The sequence below is a fragment of the Somniosus microcephalus genome, chromosome 22 (genome assembly GCF_052327205.1).
Source record: "Somniosus microcephalus isolate GS21.2 chromosome 22, FLI_Smic_1.0, whole genome shotgun sequence".
Taxonomy (NCBI): Eukaryota; Metazoa; Chordata; class Chondrichthyes; order Squaliformes; family Somniosidae; genus Somniosus; species Somniosus microcephalus.
The window spans coordinates 49818450-49836566 of NC_141008.1; the positions used below are offsets into that span (position 1 = coordinate 49818450).

General features: G+C 46.8%; 1 protein-coding gene across 3 annotated transcripts in view; it reads left to right on the forward strand.

Annotated features, from left to right (window-relative positions):
• The window catches only part of bcas3 (BCAS3 microtubule associated cell migration factor), a 1023442-nt gene that overhangs the window by 526305 nt on the left and 479020 nt on the right, over positions 1-18117 (forward strand). For all 3 annotated transcript variants that reach the window (XM_085964689.1, XM_085964691.1, XM_085964690.1), the window contains 2 exons: positions 3286-3386; positions 16989-17092. In XM_085964689.1, coding sequence (XP_085820815.1) covers positions 3286-3386; positions 16989-17092 — 205 coding nt within the window. The remainder of the gene's footprint in view (positions 1-3285; positions 3387-16988; positions 17093-18117) is intronic.

Below are 18117 nucleotides of genomic sequence, written 5' to 3' on the forward strand. Positions count from 1 at the left end.
GTGAGAAACTGAACTGATCACAGCTTCTGAAAAGAAAACGAACCCAGTTGCTTTCCAGTGTACTGTTGTTTATGCTGTGAACAGGTCTGATGTTCTTTTCAACAATCTGCACAGGCCTGTCTGCAGTTCTTCATTAGAAAGCTCCTGTTACCATTTTTTCATGCAAGACGTCTTCTTAATAGCAGAGTGACTCACATGTAGCAACTGAAAGAATTCCCTTTATCCTGTGAAAACCAGTATGCACCTACTGGCCTGAATAAAGGCTACTCTTGACTGCCAGGCTGTTTGTAAGGACTGCTCCCAAATGTGGGGCCAGATGTGAAGCATGCCCCTAACTATAAGGCAGTGTATGAAGGGCGCTGCCACCTTCAGGGCCCTGTGCAATGCTTGATGCTGACTATAAGCCCTGTGTGTTGCTCAGTCTCCTTAAAGTGGATAACCTCCACGCCCTCAGGAATCATTGCTGCTGTTGTTTATGGCTGATACTTTATTCATTTTCAATGTTTGCATGGGAGGCCTTAAGGATGTGAAGGCCTTAGAGAGGGTGCAGACAAGATTTACGAGAATGATTCCAGGGATGAGGGACTTCAGTTACGTGGATAGACTGGAGAAGCTGGGGTTGTTCTCCTTTGAGCAGAAAAGATTGAGAGGAGATTTGATAGAGGTGTTCAAAATCATGAGGGGTCTGGACAGAGTAGATAGAGAGAAACTGTTCCCATTGGCGGAAGGGTCGAGAACCAGAGGACTCTGATTTAAGGTGATTGGCAGAAGAACCAAAGGCGACAAGAGGAAAAACTTTGTTATGCAGCGAGTAGTTAGGATCTGGAATGCACTGCCTGAAAAGGTGGTGGAGGCAGACTCAATCATGGCTTTCAAAATGAAATTGGATAAGTACCTGAAGGAATAAAAAATTGAAAGCCTATGGGGAAAGGGCGGGGTAGTGGGACTAGCTGAAGTGCTCTTGCAGAGAGCCGGCATGGGCTCGACGGGCCGAATGGACTCCTTCTGTGCTGTAACCATTCTATAATTCTATGATTCATATGATTGACACACAGTAACTTGTTACTTCTTAAAAACAATCATAATACTGTACATTGCTATCAAAGTGTGTCTATACCCATCAACATACCTGTTGGACCTGGGGTCTGGGATGGGTATAACTACTCAAGTTATTGCTATCTCTCAGATTGACTGCCTGATTCTTGAACGAGGAGAGGGGAGACACCATGACTGGAACCTAGAATTAAATGCCAGCACCCCAATGACTTGGCTCAGGTTTTTCACATTCCTCTGGTCAACTTCATTCTATTAAAAAAATTAGATTAAAATATATTGTTTGTGATGCCTAACTGGGTGAGTCCCCAACTTCAGTCTAGCTGTCTGGGGAGGTTGTAAGCAGATGGAGAGGGAAATCAAAAAGGGTGCAGTGCAATGTTCCCGTTAAGTTGCACAGCCACGCTGCTGCACTGCTGTCTGGAAGACCCGTGCAAGCCGATCACCGGCTTTTCATTGGGACATTTTGCGCATACGTGGAATTTTGAATGGACCGCGCAGCCCGTTAAAGGGACCGCACACCCCAAAAAACTTAGGAGGAGCATTGGTGCAGTGTTCTCAGGGTTATTTGGCATATTGGTCTCAATAGACAACAGGAACAGTCAAATGTAAGTCAATATGTTCCATGGTCTGAGATGTGCATCTTGTGCGATACTTCCACCGTGTTTTTACATTGCAGGAGTCCAGCTGATGGCAGGTGCAGAGTTCTCCCTCTGTTAGCTGCACTCCTTAGTGTAAGGGTGCACTTACACCACAAGTTGGCAGTTTTGCCTTTTGCACTGACTTGGGTAGTATAAGTTGGATGTTAAGGCCTGAACTGACTCCAAAAGAGAATGGAGTGAGACTTTCTCCGGGGACTCTCACTCTGCTTTGCTTTGGTGTCAGGTCAGGCCTGATTCTAGATTCAGATTGCATTTACTCTATTACTGCAATGTCGTGTGAATTCACCCTAAATAAATCTAACAAGGAATTTAGGAGAAACTTCTTTAACCTTCTCAAGGGCAACTAGGGATGGGCAGTAAATGCTGGCCTTGCCAGTGACGCCCACATCCCATGAACGAATAAAAAAAACAAGAGCGTGGCTAGAATGTGGAACTCACTTTTACCAGGAGTAGTTGAGGCGAATAGCATAGATGCATTTAAGGGGATGCTAGATGAGGAAGAAATGAATAGAAGGTTATGGTGATAGGGTTAGATGAAAGAAAAGAAAGACTTGCATTTATATAGTGCCTTTCACAACCTCAGGACATCCCAAAGCGCTTTACAGTCAATGAATTACTTCTTGATATATAGTCACTGTTGTAATGTAGAAGAGGTGTGGCAGGAGGCATAGACCTGTTGGCGAAATGGCCTGTTTCTGTGCTGTACATTCTATGTAATTCTCTGTAAAAATAACCTGACATACAGGGCACCAACAACACTGTTTGGAATTTGGTTTCCGAATCAGATTAAGGCCACAAGTTTTAAAGGCAGGGAACTGATCCCATGCATTGAACTCTGGGTCTCCACACAGCCTGGATCAGCTCCCCACTGCAAATGTAAAATGGGGGAGAGCGACAGAGGTCAGTCTTCCGAAATGGGATTACAATTCCCGTAAAGTGTAATCGTGCCTTGAGTGCATCTCCTTAGATTGCTTCCACACGACTGCCCCTTTATGCAGAAGCAGACCTGTACCCACCAGTACTTGACCCTAAAGTTACATAGTTTCAAAATTGCTCTCTGTGCACACAACCCAAATTTGGAAGGATGAAATCCGTAAACTAACTGGGTGTTTTTCACAACTGCAGTGGGCATAGTATGAACATTTTAAATACCCTGTCTGTGCATGACTAAAGTACCAGTAAACACGTACCTACCGTAATAACAAGCAAAAGATCCTCCATCAGTTGTGTTCAGCACTGCAGGAAGTCAAGCCATTGCCGCCATTCAACATTGCCTAGCAGCTGCTGACTGAGTGGCGTTTGACAATCGCCTGGGAAGAGTGTGGGGGAAGACCTAAAGAGGGGGAGAAAAGGATCTGTTAGCGCATCCAGAAAAGTTCATCGTGACTGGAATAAAGATGGGTGAGAGGTTATCTGAAAGAGGTCTCCATTGCATCTGTAATAAAGATATCCATAGCGATGACAAACGTAATAACCTCAGTAAGATATTTGCAGTGTCTGAATGTTGAATGTGGAAAGCATACTTTGTTGTTGCCAAATGTCTTGTGTTTTTTCTCCCTCTGCTATGTAGGACCCCACAGTGGAACGAACTCCAGCCGCCATTCAATGCAAACCATCCTTTGCTGCTCAGCGCCGATGCCGTCCAACACTATCAGAACCAGCTGGCTGGGTGTAAGTTGCATTCTCTCCCTCATTGTTTTCATGGTGCCAAGCTGCAGTATGTTGCAGGCAGTGTATTGTAGTGACTCTTATATAGCAGCACCTCACTGCTCAGGATGTTATATGGACTCTAGTGTCAGACAAGTTGTAGCGCTCCCACAGTTATTCTCTGCGGAGACCCTTGAGGTCTTCCTTCCATTGTTGTGTCATTTATTTTCTTCAATTGCTCCCCCTGTTAGTGTTTAAAATGTTAAAAGGATTTGATTGGATAGAGACAGAGGGCTAGAAATTCAGTAGGCTTTGCGCCCAGTTTTCGCCCAAAGAGGGCTTTTGCGCCACTTGCTGAGCTTTCGCCGATATTCAGCGCTGCGGTAATGGCGGCGTTAGCCAGTAGCGCTGCGCCGCCACCGATGACGTCATCGGTGTGCGCAGTGCCCCGCTACCGCCCCGCTACCGGCCCGACCGCCATATTTAGTTGTGGCCGCCTCTTCCGCAGCGGCCGAAAACAGCGATCAGAAAACGGGGCCGTCCTGTAGCGTTAGTGGGGCGAGTTAAGGCGGAGGTGCGGTCGGCCGCTTTTTCGGCGGCCGCCTGCCCGCACCTCCTTCCCTGGCCTCCTCCACCCACCCCCCCCCCCCCCCACGGCATTGCCGGCTGTTTTCCGGGAGCCCGGCACTTCTCCGTGGTGCCGGGCTCATTTGCCGGCACTAGCGAGCGGCGATCTCGCTGTTGCAGGCACCTCCCCCTTAAGAGAGGGAGGAAGGCCTGCAGTACCGCAGCCTGCCGCTCCGCAGCGGGTGGCGCTGCGGCACCTAGCGCGCCGATATTCAGTTTCAGCGCCCCAAGCGGGGGCGCCGAAACCCTTGAATAGCGGCCGCCTTCGAGTTGGGGCGCTGAAACTGAATTTCCGGCGGGCGCAAATGGCTCCGCGCGCAGCGGTACTTTCTGGGCGTGAGCGAGCTGGCCGCCCCAAACTGAATTTCTAGGCCATAATCTTAAAATTAGAGCTAGGCCATTTAGAAGGGAAATCAGGAAGCACTTTTTCACACAAAGGGTAGTACAAATATGGAATTCTCTGCTGTGGCTTTTGGGACAAGGAGATTTCAAGACTTGAGATTGATAGATTTTTGTTAGGTAAGGGTATCGAGAGATATTGAGCTAAGGCGGGTAAATGGTGTTGAGGTACAGATCAGTCATGATCTAATTGAATGGCGGAGTAGGCTTGAAGGGCTGAATGGCATGCTCCTGTTCATATTTTCCTATGTTCTCCATCTCTCCCGATGATGGTGAGTCTTGCTGAGGTATGGTTCCAAGACGTCATTCGGTCCTTCAGTGACTCGTCCATGTGGTTGTTCTTCCTCGTGACCTTACACGGTGAGTGCTAGCAGGATATTCAACCATGTTGGACACTCATAGCCAAAGCAGATGCTTGCTTTACCTGCCATTCACATGGGCCCATTCCATCAGCAGTTACTAGATAGGGATGATAATGTCTTCCCCCCCCAGGGTCCGCAAGGCCCCCGCTATTGCTGCACTTTGATAAGCTAATTCAGCACAGCCTAGTGTGTGCCATGTTCAAATCTTGACATGCTGATCCTGGCATTGCTTTCGGCTGATGTGCGTAGTTGTTTCTATCCAGTGTGATGGAACTAAGCATGGCTGAAGATGGAGTAGTCAGTGAGAATAGAACCAAATTCATCTCTAGCTGGGCTTCCTGTAAATGGGGGAAAAAAGGGACTAATAACTCAAACATGGGCATATGCTTAAGATGTGACACACTTCTTGTTCTTCTTTGCTGCCTGTGATGCAACTTTAAAGATACAACATTTTTATTTTTTTCCTTGTTTCAAAGTCTTCGACTGTGGTCTCTTTAAATTATACCCCTGCTTCAATGTTCCTTTCAAACAGCAGGCTTACTCAGTGATGCCATCAACCTGCAGCCCTGCTCAATAGTCCCTGTGATAGCAGCTGTGATGGTCTTTTGGACGTCCCACTGCCCTGCTGTGGTCCTCTTTCTAATGTATATACACTGAGAGTTCATTCAATTCCAGCCCAGGAAATCCTGCAGAAATGTTATTGCCCACTTGTTCATTCCATGGACACTTAAATCCCTCCAATATACTTCCAGCATGACTCGTAACTGGGGCAGAGCTTTAACAATAAACACGACACACTACCTGCCTAGTCATTAAATTGTGTGGTTGCAAAATATGACTTGTAGGCCAAATCATAAGACCATATGATAGTTAATCTTCCCTTTCCTCACTTACAGCTTGGTACCAATGTGAAGTATTTCACCACCTGTTTAGCATGTGCAGATCAAAGCAAATATTTACTGTCCTAGTAACTGTCTGTATTATCCTCACCCATTTTAGCCCCACAGACACCTCTAGGGACATAATTGCTTTTTCTTGATCTATCCACCAGGAAATGAGCTTGTTCAGTATAGGAGAAACCCCTTCCCCACCGCCTCCCCCCTCCCCCCAGACCAGTCTTACCCCCGTCACATTTTCTACAGATGGTTTGAGGGTGATGCCAGAAAACTGAGGGGGCGATTTTGTGACTGGGGGTGCATTGGAGGCGAGACTGCTGCTTGTCGGGTCGATGTCCCGCCTCAATCGATTTGTGGCCAACCCACACTATTTTCCCTTGATTGACCTTGTTAAGCCTGCCCAGTGGGCTTAGCAGGCCAATTAAGGGAAAGCCGGTTGCAAAGCACGTCAACGTATGACGTTTCATCTGTCAAAAATTTTTGACAGGTGAATTGTTATCGTTTGACAGCTCTGTGAAGCTGTCAAACAGTGACATTCTCTGCAGTTTGATGAGGTCTTGTTGATGAGGTCTTGCATACAAGACCTCATCAACCTTCTTTTCTTTTGCAGAATTGAGATGGTTGTTGCATCTGAGAATGCAACGGCCATCTCTCATCTGCAACACGGAAGTCCGAGACTCTCCATGTGCAAACCGACTGAAGTCTGCAGGAAGAAACAAAGGTAAGTACACTTTTAAAAACACTTTCCACTTACCTCAGATACTCACCTCTACACTCTTGCACCCATCACTTACTTTCACACCACACTTTTGCACCCCCCCCCCAACCCCGCAGACCCAGTACTCGCCTCGCTGAGCTGGCGTGTTTTGGAGCCTTCGGGAAGCCCACACTTGTGAGGGCAAAAAGGAGATAATCCTATTTTCTGCCTGTTAACAGGCCGTTAATAGGCTTTGGCCTAGAAATTGAGTAGCCTTAGCGCCGCATTTGAGGCGCTAGAGGGCCTAGCGCCGGAGTTATGGCCAGTTTAGAAATTCCCTGGGGCCCTAGAATCGGCGGTAGACCGGTTGCGCTGCGCCGGCGCCGATGACGTCATCGGTGTGCGCAGCGTCCCGGTTGCCGTGGTGACGGGCCCCAGCGCCGAAATTGAGTTGCGGCCGCCTCGCCCGTGGCAGCCGCAACTAAGATTTTTTCAACCGAGTCTTCCCCGAGTTAGCGCCGGCGCATTAAGGTCGCGCGGCGGCCGGCCGCTTTCCCGCCGGCCGCCTGCCCGCACCTCCCTCCCCGGACTCCTCCACCCCCCCCCCCCCCGCCCCCCGCGGAGCAGATGCGTCTGGCCTGCAAGCCCGGCACTTGTCCGAGGTGCCGGGCTCATTTTTTTCAATATTTGAACGGACAGCGGGCGGGTGCAGGCAGCTCCTCCTTAACTGAAGGAGGAGGCCTGCACTTCCCCAGCCTGCCGCACCGCATCGGGTCCCGCAGCGCCGGATTAGCGCCGCAATGCGGCAGTCAGCGCCCATTGGGAGGCGCTCACGCCCGCCAGTAGCGCCGGCAGCCGTCTGGGCGCGGCGCTACTGAATTTTTGGCGCGCGCAGGGGGACTTAGCGCCGGCGCTAAATTTCCGGCGCTAAAGCCCTGGCGCGGCGCCAACTCAATTTCTAGGCCTTTAATCCCTTCCTGTCTCCAAGGAGACGGGACCCAGCGTGGGACGGCTACCCGCCTCTTGGGAAGATGGCATGGAGGTGGGTTGGGGGCGGGCTAGGCACCCGCCCCCCAAATTCTGCCATTTTCCTGGCAGCCCCGCCTCCCCAGGGCTGGCAAAATCGCCCCCTGGGGTACAGAAAGGATGGTTCCTGACTGAAATCCAACATAGTACATGACCCAGTGAACATTCCTGATGAATGAAATTTAGTTAGTCTGATATGCGATTTATTTGCCATGGGAACCTGCGATACTGTGTTTTTAAGTTCCTAGTCACAATCCCTTTCTTGATAAACCTGAAGAGTCGTAAATGTTAAAACTCACTTCTTTGTTATTGATCCTCTTTGTATTAGTCAGGAAGATACAAAGCTGCCTTTAATGCTGGCTTTGGTCAACTGACTTCAGCCAGGGTAGCTACAATTAGACTTGGCACCCCTGGGCTAAAAAAATCCCAGCCAGGATTCTTTGCTCCTGATCGCAATCCATTGACCTCTGCTGAAAGTGCATGTGTGTTGGACATCAACTGAGGGTAGGATCTATGATGAAGTAATCCTCAAACACTCACTCACAGGGTTACAGTAGTGTAGTGGTTACGATATTGGGATAGCATCACAGAGGTTGCGAGTTGTGAAACCAAAATTCTAAATATCTGGTAATTTTGTGGGCTAGCAACAAGGAGTTACCACCGAAGCTGCTGTCTTGTTGTAAAGAAACAACTGTTTTGCAAATGTCCTTTAGGAAAGGAAGGTGCCAGGCCCACCTGCTTTGAGCTATAGGTGACTCCAGCCCAACACTGTATGCAACTAAGGATGGGCAATAAATACAGCATTGCCAGTGTTGCCCATATCCCAAGAGCAAATTACAAGCAGGTGGCTTGGCCTCACACACAGAGAACGACCAAGTTGGGCGGCTGTGGCCAGCGCCAATGGGACGGTATTCCCTAAAAAAAAAGGAGCCAACCACTTCAGGAGAGGGCTGAGGAAAATTAGGGATAAAAATAACTTTGGTGTACCTGGGTTGCATGGGGTTAAATTCAGCACTGAGGATGAGAGCAATAATGAAAAACAAATGAGTATCATTAAAGAACAGCTCAGTCCTAGAATTTGTAGCTGTCTATCATCTTGTTGGAGTATTAGCATTTCTGTCAGTTGTTTGGTTACATTATCTGTCCAAGTGGAGATGAAAGCCCCCAGCTGACCACTCTCAGAGGCTCTGCACAGAACCTCATAGGCTGTCGCAGTTAGCCAGTGATCAGATGTCTGCATTAGCAGTCATTATCCTTGATTAGAGTCGACCTTTGTCCTCTGGGGTCAACGAACAACGAACCAGTGTCTTTTTTTACCCCTCTCTCAACACTGGGTACCTGAATGATGCTTTTACCTTTTTTGGCACAGTGTGGAAGGTTGTGCTTTTCGCTGAGCATGTTTTGAGTTCCCTGCAGCTATTCCTGCAGAATAAGTCTTTCTAGTAAATGTAGAATGCGCTTCCCTGGTAATATACAAGTGAAGCACATCTCCCTGGATCACTGAAGAGTTTTTGAATAAATGAGCAGAATAAACATGACACTAATAGGAATCAAAGACCTAAATGGTGTAGTAGCCGCTCCGTAGTGGTAAAAAGTTAACATTAGACTCGTACCCATTGGGTCTGTCACAGGCCATCATTTTCTTACCCCTTCTCTCCCCTTCTCTCCTGTAGGCGCCACCTCTTCTTGGGGTACAGTCCCATGGGTGCTGCCAGTCCTCTCACCCAACTGGCCATTCACCATGTGTGAACATTGACGGGGACTGTCAGCTGGCTATTCCCCATTGCGGGGGCAGCAGCACTCCTGATCCTGGTCTTAGCCCTGTGTTCACATTTGTGCATTTTCCAGCAGGGGTCACTGGATCGGGGGTCAGGAGCAGCAACCTTCCCTAACTTGAGGTCAGATTTAATGCCCCTATGGCTGCCTCAGCTGAGTGTCAGGAAGAAACAGCGTTCAAACCGGGGATCTTGTATCCAGTCTGAGGGCCACAACACAGACTCACGTGGGCGGTAGTTCACCTGTCGGCACTGTACTTTTTACCTTTTTTTTCCACTTAAAAATATGGAGAGCAAACCGTTACTACTGCATTGAGATGTTTCGAGAAAATCAGCATTCCTGACAAGTGAATAATTTTTTGGGGGCAATTCGTTATTGTAAAACAGGACTCGACTTCCTCTGCTTGTGTTAACGTGAGGAGATCCAGCCTATCTCCTACTGATATCTACATGTCTCCTTAGCAAAAGGCTCCAGGTTATTTTGAGCAACAGTAAACTCAGTTAGAGAGATAATTTTGAATATTCATGTTACGCTTCCAATGTCACCATTTTACTCCTGTTTGTCTTTTTGGCAAATTTCTCCCATCCATTCTCTTGAGGCATTAACCCCCGCTGGCTAAGGTTCCATGGATGCTGGATACCCTCCAATATCACACTCAAGTGCCCATTATTCGTGAGAGAGACTGGCAGTGAGTATCGGCTGCAGAGGGCATCAGAGCTGAGCTCAACCGTGACCTCACCTGATGTCCATAGAACCATAGGCGTTTACAGCATAGAAGGAGGCCATTCAGGCCATCGTGTCTGTGTCAGTTCTTTGCTAGAGGAATCCAAAACTAATCCTCCTGCCCTGTGTTCTCCCCACAGAGTTGTATTTTCCTCTGCAAAATATTTATCGAATTTTCCCTTTAAACATGCAGTGGCTTCTGCCTCAACCACACCACAGCCACACTTTCCAGTAGGGGGGTCTGTGAAAAGCGGTCATGAATGGAAACCCTGGCTGATTTTTCCTATGATAATTACAATACGCTGCCACTTTATAGTATCTTCTGTCTGAATATACTATCCTCACTTCAGAATTTTATATTTGTTAAATGAAAATAATCTGAACTGATTTAGAAAGAATTGTGTCTTCTCTCAGTGCTTTCAAGCCCCCTCTACTCGGGTACTGTCCCCCTCCCTTTCAAAACTAGCATTATAACCCCCTTCCTCAAGAAACTCACCTTTGACTCCCCTGTCCTTGCAAAGTACTGCCCCATCTCCAACCTCCCATTCCTCTCCAAAGCCCTTGAACATGTTAATGCCTCCCAAACTCGTGCACATCTTTCCCACAAGTCTAGGTTTGAGTCTCTCCAGTCGGATTTCTGCCCCTGCTACAGCACTAAAATGGCCCCAATCAAAGTCACAAGTGACGTCCTCTGCTATCTCTCCTCGACTTCTCTGCAGCCTTTGACACAGTCGACCACCCCACCCTCCTATAATGCCTGTTCCTTGTTGTCCAGTTCGCTGGGACTGCTTGTTTCCACTTTTATCTATCCACTCGTAGCCAGAGCATCTCCAGCAATGGCTTCTCTTTTGTCCTCGCATCGTTACTTCTGTCGTCTTTTCGTCGGATGTTTCCTTGCTTCTTTGCCTCCCTCATCTACATGCCGCCTCTGGTGATATTATCCGAAGCTATAGGGTCAGCTTCCACATGTACACTGACAATAGCTAGAACTACCTCCCCACCACCTCTCCCAACCCCTCAATTGCCTCTCTGCTGTTACACTGCGCGTCTGATATCCAGTCTTGGATAAGACGCAATTTCCTCCAGTTGAACAATTTGACGACCAAATCGTCTTCGGGCCTGGCCCACAAATTTCCTACCCTTGCCACCGATTCCATCTCTCTCCCTGGCCAGGCTGAACTATACTGTTTGCATCCTTGGTGTCCTATTTGACTCTGAGCTGAGTTTCTTACCCGATATCCTTTCCATCACTAAGACGGCCTACTTCCACCTCCATAATATTGCCTGCCACAGCCCATCAGCAGCAGAGACCCTCAAGGATGCCTTTGTCACCTCCAAACTTGACTATTCCAATACTTTCCTGGCCGGACTCCCATCCTCTGCCCTCCGTGAACTTAAGCGCATCTAAAGCTCTGTTGCTCATAACCTATTCCGTACCAAGTCCCACTCACCCATCACCCATGTCCCTGCTGACCTACATTGGTTTCAACTTAAAATTCTCACTCTCGTCTTTAAATCCCTCCATGGCCACGCCCCTCCCTATCTCGCTAACCTCCTTCAGCCCTCTGAGAACTCTGCATTCCTCAAACTCTGGCCTCTTATGCATTCCCCCTTCCACTGCCCCACAGTTGGCAGCTGTGCCTTCAGCCGTCTAAGCCCCATGCTGTAGAATTCGCTCCCTAATCTTCACCCAGTCTCCCCCTCCGTCGCCTCCTTTAAGACCTTAAAACCCACCTTTTTGACCAAAGCCACCCCTCCTAAAAACTCCTTCAGCTCGGAGTCCATTTTACTCTGTGCAACGCCTTGGGACATTTTTCTGCATTAAAGCCGCTATATAAATGCAAGTTGTTGTTCGGTTAGTGTAGCAGTGCTCGCTAATGGCTGATACCTCAGGCTTGTGTAGTTTCATACTTGTAAAAGGCTATAGTGTTTGGCCTGGTCATTTATTTATTTAAGGAAAGCTAAAATACTAGTGTTGTGCATCACTTTCTGCGAAATACAGTGCGCCTCTGATCGAGATATTTCCTGTGGTGTTAGTCTCCCTGCCGGAAGTGATAGTGCGATCTCTTCAGAGCCACACCAAGAGAGTGCTTGGATTTCAAAAGCATAAAAAAATTATATACATCACTAATATAATCTCGTTTGCATCTCAACCTATAATAAAATTTAGATACTTCAAGAAACAAAAGGCCTGGAAAAATCTGTAGCATCCCAATTTCAAAAGTTTGGTTTTACAAAAAGAAGGGGGATAAAATCATTATAGTCCCGTTTGGGGCGATAAATTTGAAAAGTTTGGAAAATTAGTGCCACGCACTCATGTTTCTAAACTTAAAAAAAATTCGGTTTTGCGCTCCAAGAAGGAAGTGGAGCGCTAAATCAAGCTCCACTTCCTTCTTGGAGCGCAATCGGCAGCAGGCGGGGCGGAGACTTCAGCTGCGCTGTACACTGAGCCGTGCAGCGCTGCCGCATTCAAAGACTCCTTCCCTCCCTTAAAGGGAAGGGCCATCGTTGCAGGCTCTGCAATAGAAAAATTACCTGCCTGGACCACCAAGGCAGCCACGAACCAGCGTGATCAGCCCAGCACTCAAGCAGAGCGCCGGGCTGATCGATCACGGGCAGGAACCCGTGAGAAAAAGTGGAACAAGAAAGGTAAGTTTTTTTGTTTACTTCCCTCGGCCACCTCGCCTTTAATCATCGCTCCCAAAGCGGCCGGCCGCCTGATGCCCGCCTCTTGCAGCTGTCGGTGTTTTCACCCAGCGTTACTGCAGGGGCGGAAGTTAATTTCGGGTCTGGGGCAATGACGTCACGATCTCTGGGCGAAGGAGATTGGGGCGCAACACCTTAGCGCCGCCACAAAACTCCTGCTGAATATGGCGGGAGTCGATGTCAGCGCCGCACCCAGTCACAAAACCATGGGGGCGCTAATGGGAGCGACAAGGGTACCCAATTTCGCCCCCTCAAACTTTTGTATTGTTCAGTTCTGTTTCCGACTTTGACTGGGTGCTGTATACACCTACACAGTTTTTGATGGCAGTTATGGTCCTGTAAAAGGCTTTAAATACTATTTTTAACCCAGTTGCTGGAGATACATTTGTAGATGCGGTTGCAAATCCTAGTTAACTTAGATTAGCACTCTTGCTGGTTGGTAAGACTCTTTGATCAAACTGACCTGAATGTACGACATTATTCCATATACAACTTTACATTCTTTTCCTTCAAAAAAATAGTCCTTCTACCCCATTCCCCTTCTGGCCATGTCATTTATTGTTCAGCAGTTAGAACTTGGACAGAACACTTACTTCTGGGTGTCAAAGTTGTTATGTCATTGCTCATTTGGGGAATCCAAAACTAGGGATCATAAATAAACATATGAGGTTGAAGGGAATAGAGGGTTATGCTGATAGAGTTAAATGAGGAAAGATGGGGGGAGGCTCGAGTGGAGCATAAACGCCAGCATGGACTGGGTGGACTGAATGACCTGTTTCTGTGCTGTAAATTCTATGTAATTAAGGGGCGCATAAGAGCAGTGGAAGAGTCACCTGTGTTAGGATCACTGGATCGTGGTTAGGAGCAGGAACTTCCCCTAACCCGGGGCACTGAGGCCAATTGTAGCAACCCTACTTCTGCCTCAACAGGGTGACTCCTACACCTTCCCTCACCCCATCCCTCCTGATATCTTAGCAAAATGCTCCAAGGCCGTGCGTCGTTTCATCACATGAAAGGCAGGATGTATGAATATAAGTTGCTGAGCAGCAATAAAGCCAGTTTGAGAGAGAATTTTCAATATGTGGTTACACTCCTAAAATCCCCATTTCTCTTTTTTTTTACTCATCAACGTTCTCCCTGCCTTTCCCAACAAGGCAGCAGTTTTCCCATGCTCTGCCCCTCCTGCTGATGGATTCATCCGTTTACCCTCTCTGTGGGAAAACATTGGCACCTGCACCATACTGCTCTGCCTGCATTGGCACACCAAACGTTGGCACCGTAAAGAAAACGAGGCACAGGAAACTTTGTGCTATCCGGCACCGACGGGACCGAGCTGCTGCCGTTCCCTCCAAACTGCTGTACACTCGAGCTAATGTTGAAACATACGGAGATTTTCATCTCCGTATGAATCAACAAACCCTGTTCCTCTAAACAGTCGGCAAGCATCTCTGTAGCGTCTCTAGCTGAAGCTGTTGCTTAGCTACAGACCTTGCACAGCTTGACTGTTCAAAAAAAGAAAAGAAAAGAAACAAAAAGAATAAAAAACAGCTCCTGATTTTTGCCGGTGGCTCCAGCTTGCCGGACGGTTCGCCTCCAGATAACTCAAAGTTTCCTGCATTAGAAAACCTGTACCGAGAGAGTAGTTAATAGTTAAAATGCCAATATGTCGGAAAAAAATAAATCAATTGCTTTAAAAACGTATTGATGAGATTAAAACAAAGAAATCAATTTTTTTTAATTTGGCCTTTATAATATTGAGTTCGGAGCCTATTCCGTGCATAAGAAAGGGGGGAGAAAATGTGCCCGACTGAGAGAAACTATGGGCGCCTGATGCAGGCTTCGGCCTGAATTGGACTGTGTCCCCTGGGCAGAGGGATGAGCCACAAGGTAATCGCACAGTACTCTGACCACTCCTGTGGGACTGACTAATGAAGGATAAGAGAAATACAATCTTCGTACTGGCTGACTGTTAGAAAACTTTAATAATTAATTAGTGTACTGCTATTGCACCCCAGGGTCAGGGATCAAGGAGGAATCTTAAGGCAGCTTTATGTGCAACACTGAGTGGCCATGTTCAGGATGTAAGTGGGATGAAAATGATCTTCGTTCAGCTAATTTTACAAAGTGGTACAGAAATAGAGAAAGAAATGGCAAGCTGTGGTTTCAATTCCACTGTTTATACAAACCATTTCGTTTTGCATTTTCATGGAAGTTACCAGGAGGTTTTTCATATCTTCGAACAAAAATGAAGATTGGACAGTGCTCCGTTAGCACCTCTGCCAGCAATAGCAGGGATTGTCTGTACTTGTGAACACCTGATTATGATCCTTTTATGGTGAGCAAATGGGAGAGAGAAAGCATTAAAGATGTTAGGTAATGGTGACTGAATCATGCTGTTATTGCATGGGATTTCGGCGTTTTTATATTGGTGTTTTGGGATCGCACTCCACAATTCAGCCCGTTTTTCCACAAAAATGCCCATGCCTACAATATAGAAATGCCCTGTTACTCCCTATAATCAGGGTCATTAGTTCACAGTGAGTGAATAAGTCAAATTCTGTTTTTATGACATGAGATTGTAGCATGTTTTTACCAGAGCTTGGAGATCGCATTCTGTGATTTTCCATGAAACCTTTGACCTTTGTTAATGTAAGTAGAATAAAACACTGGGCATACACAGCAGGTGTATCAGCATCCGGCAAGAGAAAAGACAGGTTCATGTTTTGGGTGGAGCCCTTGGCTCAGTTCTTTGTTATTATAAGTGAATCTGAGACTATCTTAGTGTGTGTGTGCACAAATGAGGAACGAGTGTGGGGCAGCTGGTCTAAGTGTCATTGTGCTTTAGGCTATATTCACGCATGGGATAATATTCATGAATGTTTTACATAAGTCGGTGAAAATGGAAAGTGTGGGCTACTTTTTTTTATGACGTTACTGTATCTGATGTTAATAGGCCGCACCTGACGATGAATGAATGACTTTTCTAAAGGAGATTTCCATGTTGTAAATCCTTTTATAATAGGCTCTAGAGAGGATGAGACAGAGTGTATATGCTACATGACTAATGGCAAGTGCTCCCATATTAAACACTGTGACTGCACACCACTCAGCTGTTTATGACTCTCACTCACTTCCTGATAACTGAATGATTATTGGCAAACAGGTTATTCAGTGAACAGGAAACAACTGCTTCTCGTTACGTTGACATGAGCAGACACAATCTGTCTCCGACAGATTTCTCCTCGTGTCTCCGGCACAAAACGGTTCAGACCACAGTATGTTATCATTAAAGAGGAATTGAACTCGTAATTGTAATTGGTGGTCAGGTGAAATGTCATTTGCTCGTACTGCAGTGCCCTGGTCTGTTTCTGTGAAGAGCAGGTCAGAGCCATACTGACTTCTTCTTCGGATGTTGAGGAAATGATTGCGGAGAGGAATTTCCTGCTGCAAGCACTTCCTTCATAAATTTGATTGTTCTGTGGACAGGAAGCATTTGCAATAACTAGGTCTTTCCCACAGTTACATCAACACATCTAAAATAGAGGCCAATATCTCATGACTTAATATTTAAACGACCACTTATTGGTGTTGACTATAGGGGTCCATGGACTCTATGGGGCCTGGGAAGGGATGGAAAATAGTCCTCAAAGTCATCAGATTTCTGGCCATCTAAAGCCAAGCATACCACATACTTTTTGAATTCTGTACTCAAGATTTTTCTCTGTGTTCATCTGTACTTATTGACTTAGTTGCACATTATTTTTGTTGCTGTACACTGATAGAAATACTTTCTGCAATGATAGCTACCCAAAGGAAAACAGTGCTGATACTGTCTTTTGCAAGTTAGAACTGAAGGTACCAGAGAGTGCGTGAGTATTTTTAAGGGATCCTGGGGAGTGTGTAAGTTTTCGTAGAGGATCCTCAGGAGTGTGTCAGTATTTGCAGAGGATCCTGGAAATTTGTCACTATTTGTAGAGGGACCCCCAGGACAAAATTCCCGCTAAGCTCTCAGCCGATCCCGCAGAGCCCGGGACCAGCTTTTCTCATGATAAATTTTGCGCATGCGCAAAACTGTAAATGGGCCGCGCACCCAAAAAAAATTAGAGGAACATTGCCCCAGGAGTGTCAGTAATTACATAAGATCCCTGGAAGTGTATCAGTATTTGTAGGGGATCCTCGGGAGTATGCCAGTATTTTCAGGGGGTCCCTGGGATTATGTAGATATTCCCAGGAGGTCTCTGGGAATGTATCATTATTTACGGGACACCCACATAGAAAAGTTTTAAAAATCACTGCTGTTGACCACGTTGCAATGAAATAAAGCAAAATGCACATACCAGTGAGTTAAACTGAAAACTAGTCCCTGTTAGATTGTCAGCAATGTGCTAGTAATGTTGTTTTCTTCTCCTGACAGTGGTTTCACCCAGCAGTCCTGCACCCACCTTTATACGCCATGAGTCTTATGACAGCCTGGGATCAGACCACAGTGGCCAAGAAGATGAGGAGTGGCTGTCACAGGTGAGGTTTCCTGTGCTCGCTGACCTACATTGGCTCTTGCTCTGGCAATGCCAGGTATTTCAAATTTTCATCCTTGTTTTCAAATCCCTCCATGGCCTCGCCTCTCTCTTTCTCTGTAACCTCCTCCAGCTCTACAACCCTCCCGAGTTCTTTGCGCTCCTCCAATTCTGGCCTCTTGCGCATCCCCCCTATCCATCGCCCTACCATTGGCGGCCGTGCCCTAAGCTGCCTAGGCCCTAAGCTCTGGAAATCCCCCCCTAAACCTTTCCACCTCTCTGTCTTGCTCTCCTCCTTTAAGATGCTCCTTTATAAACTACCTCTTTCACCTGTCCTCATATCTCTTCATGTGGCTTGGTGTAAAGTTTTGGTTTGATAACACTCCTGTGAAGCGCCATGGCGTGTTTTGCTACATTAAAGGTGCTATATAAATGCAAGCTGTTGTTGTTTTGTTTGATCATTTTCTGAATTATTGCTTCAGCTCAGCACGTGCTTTTCAGTAAATTTCAAGCCCACAGTTCTTGTTATAGAAAGAAACAATTTGCAATTATATTATATAGAGTCTTATCATTTCCTTAGGACGTCCCAAACACCGAGCAACCAATGAACTTATCTTTGAAGTGCAGACACTGTTATTTCGACGAACAGCAAAGTCCCACAAACAGAAAATGAGATAAATAACAGTTAATCAATTTTTGGTGGTTTTTTTGGATGGGGATGGGCGTGTTGGCCAAGACACCAGAACATGCCACCCTTGATTAAACAAGTGGGACCTCGGTTTAGCATCTCATCCGAAAGACGCCATCTCCGACAGTGCAGTACTTCCTCAGTACCCCTTAAAGGAGGAGAGCGAGATAGAGAGGCAGAGAAGTTTAGGGAGGGAATGCCAGTATCAGCCTAGATTATGTGCCCAAGTCCTGGAGTAGAGCTTGAACCCACGACCTTCTGACTTTGAGGTTAGAATAGCATCAACTGAGCCAAGTTGATACTTAAAACAAAGATAATTAATTGTAATTTTCAGAAATTTT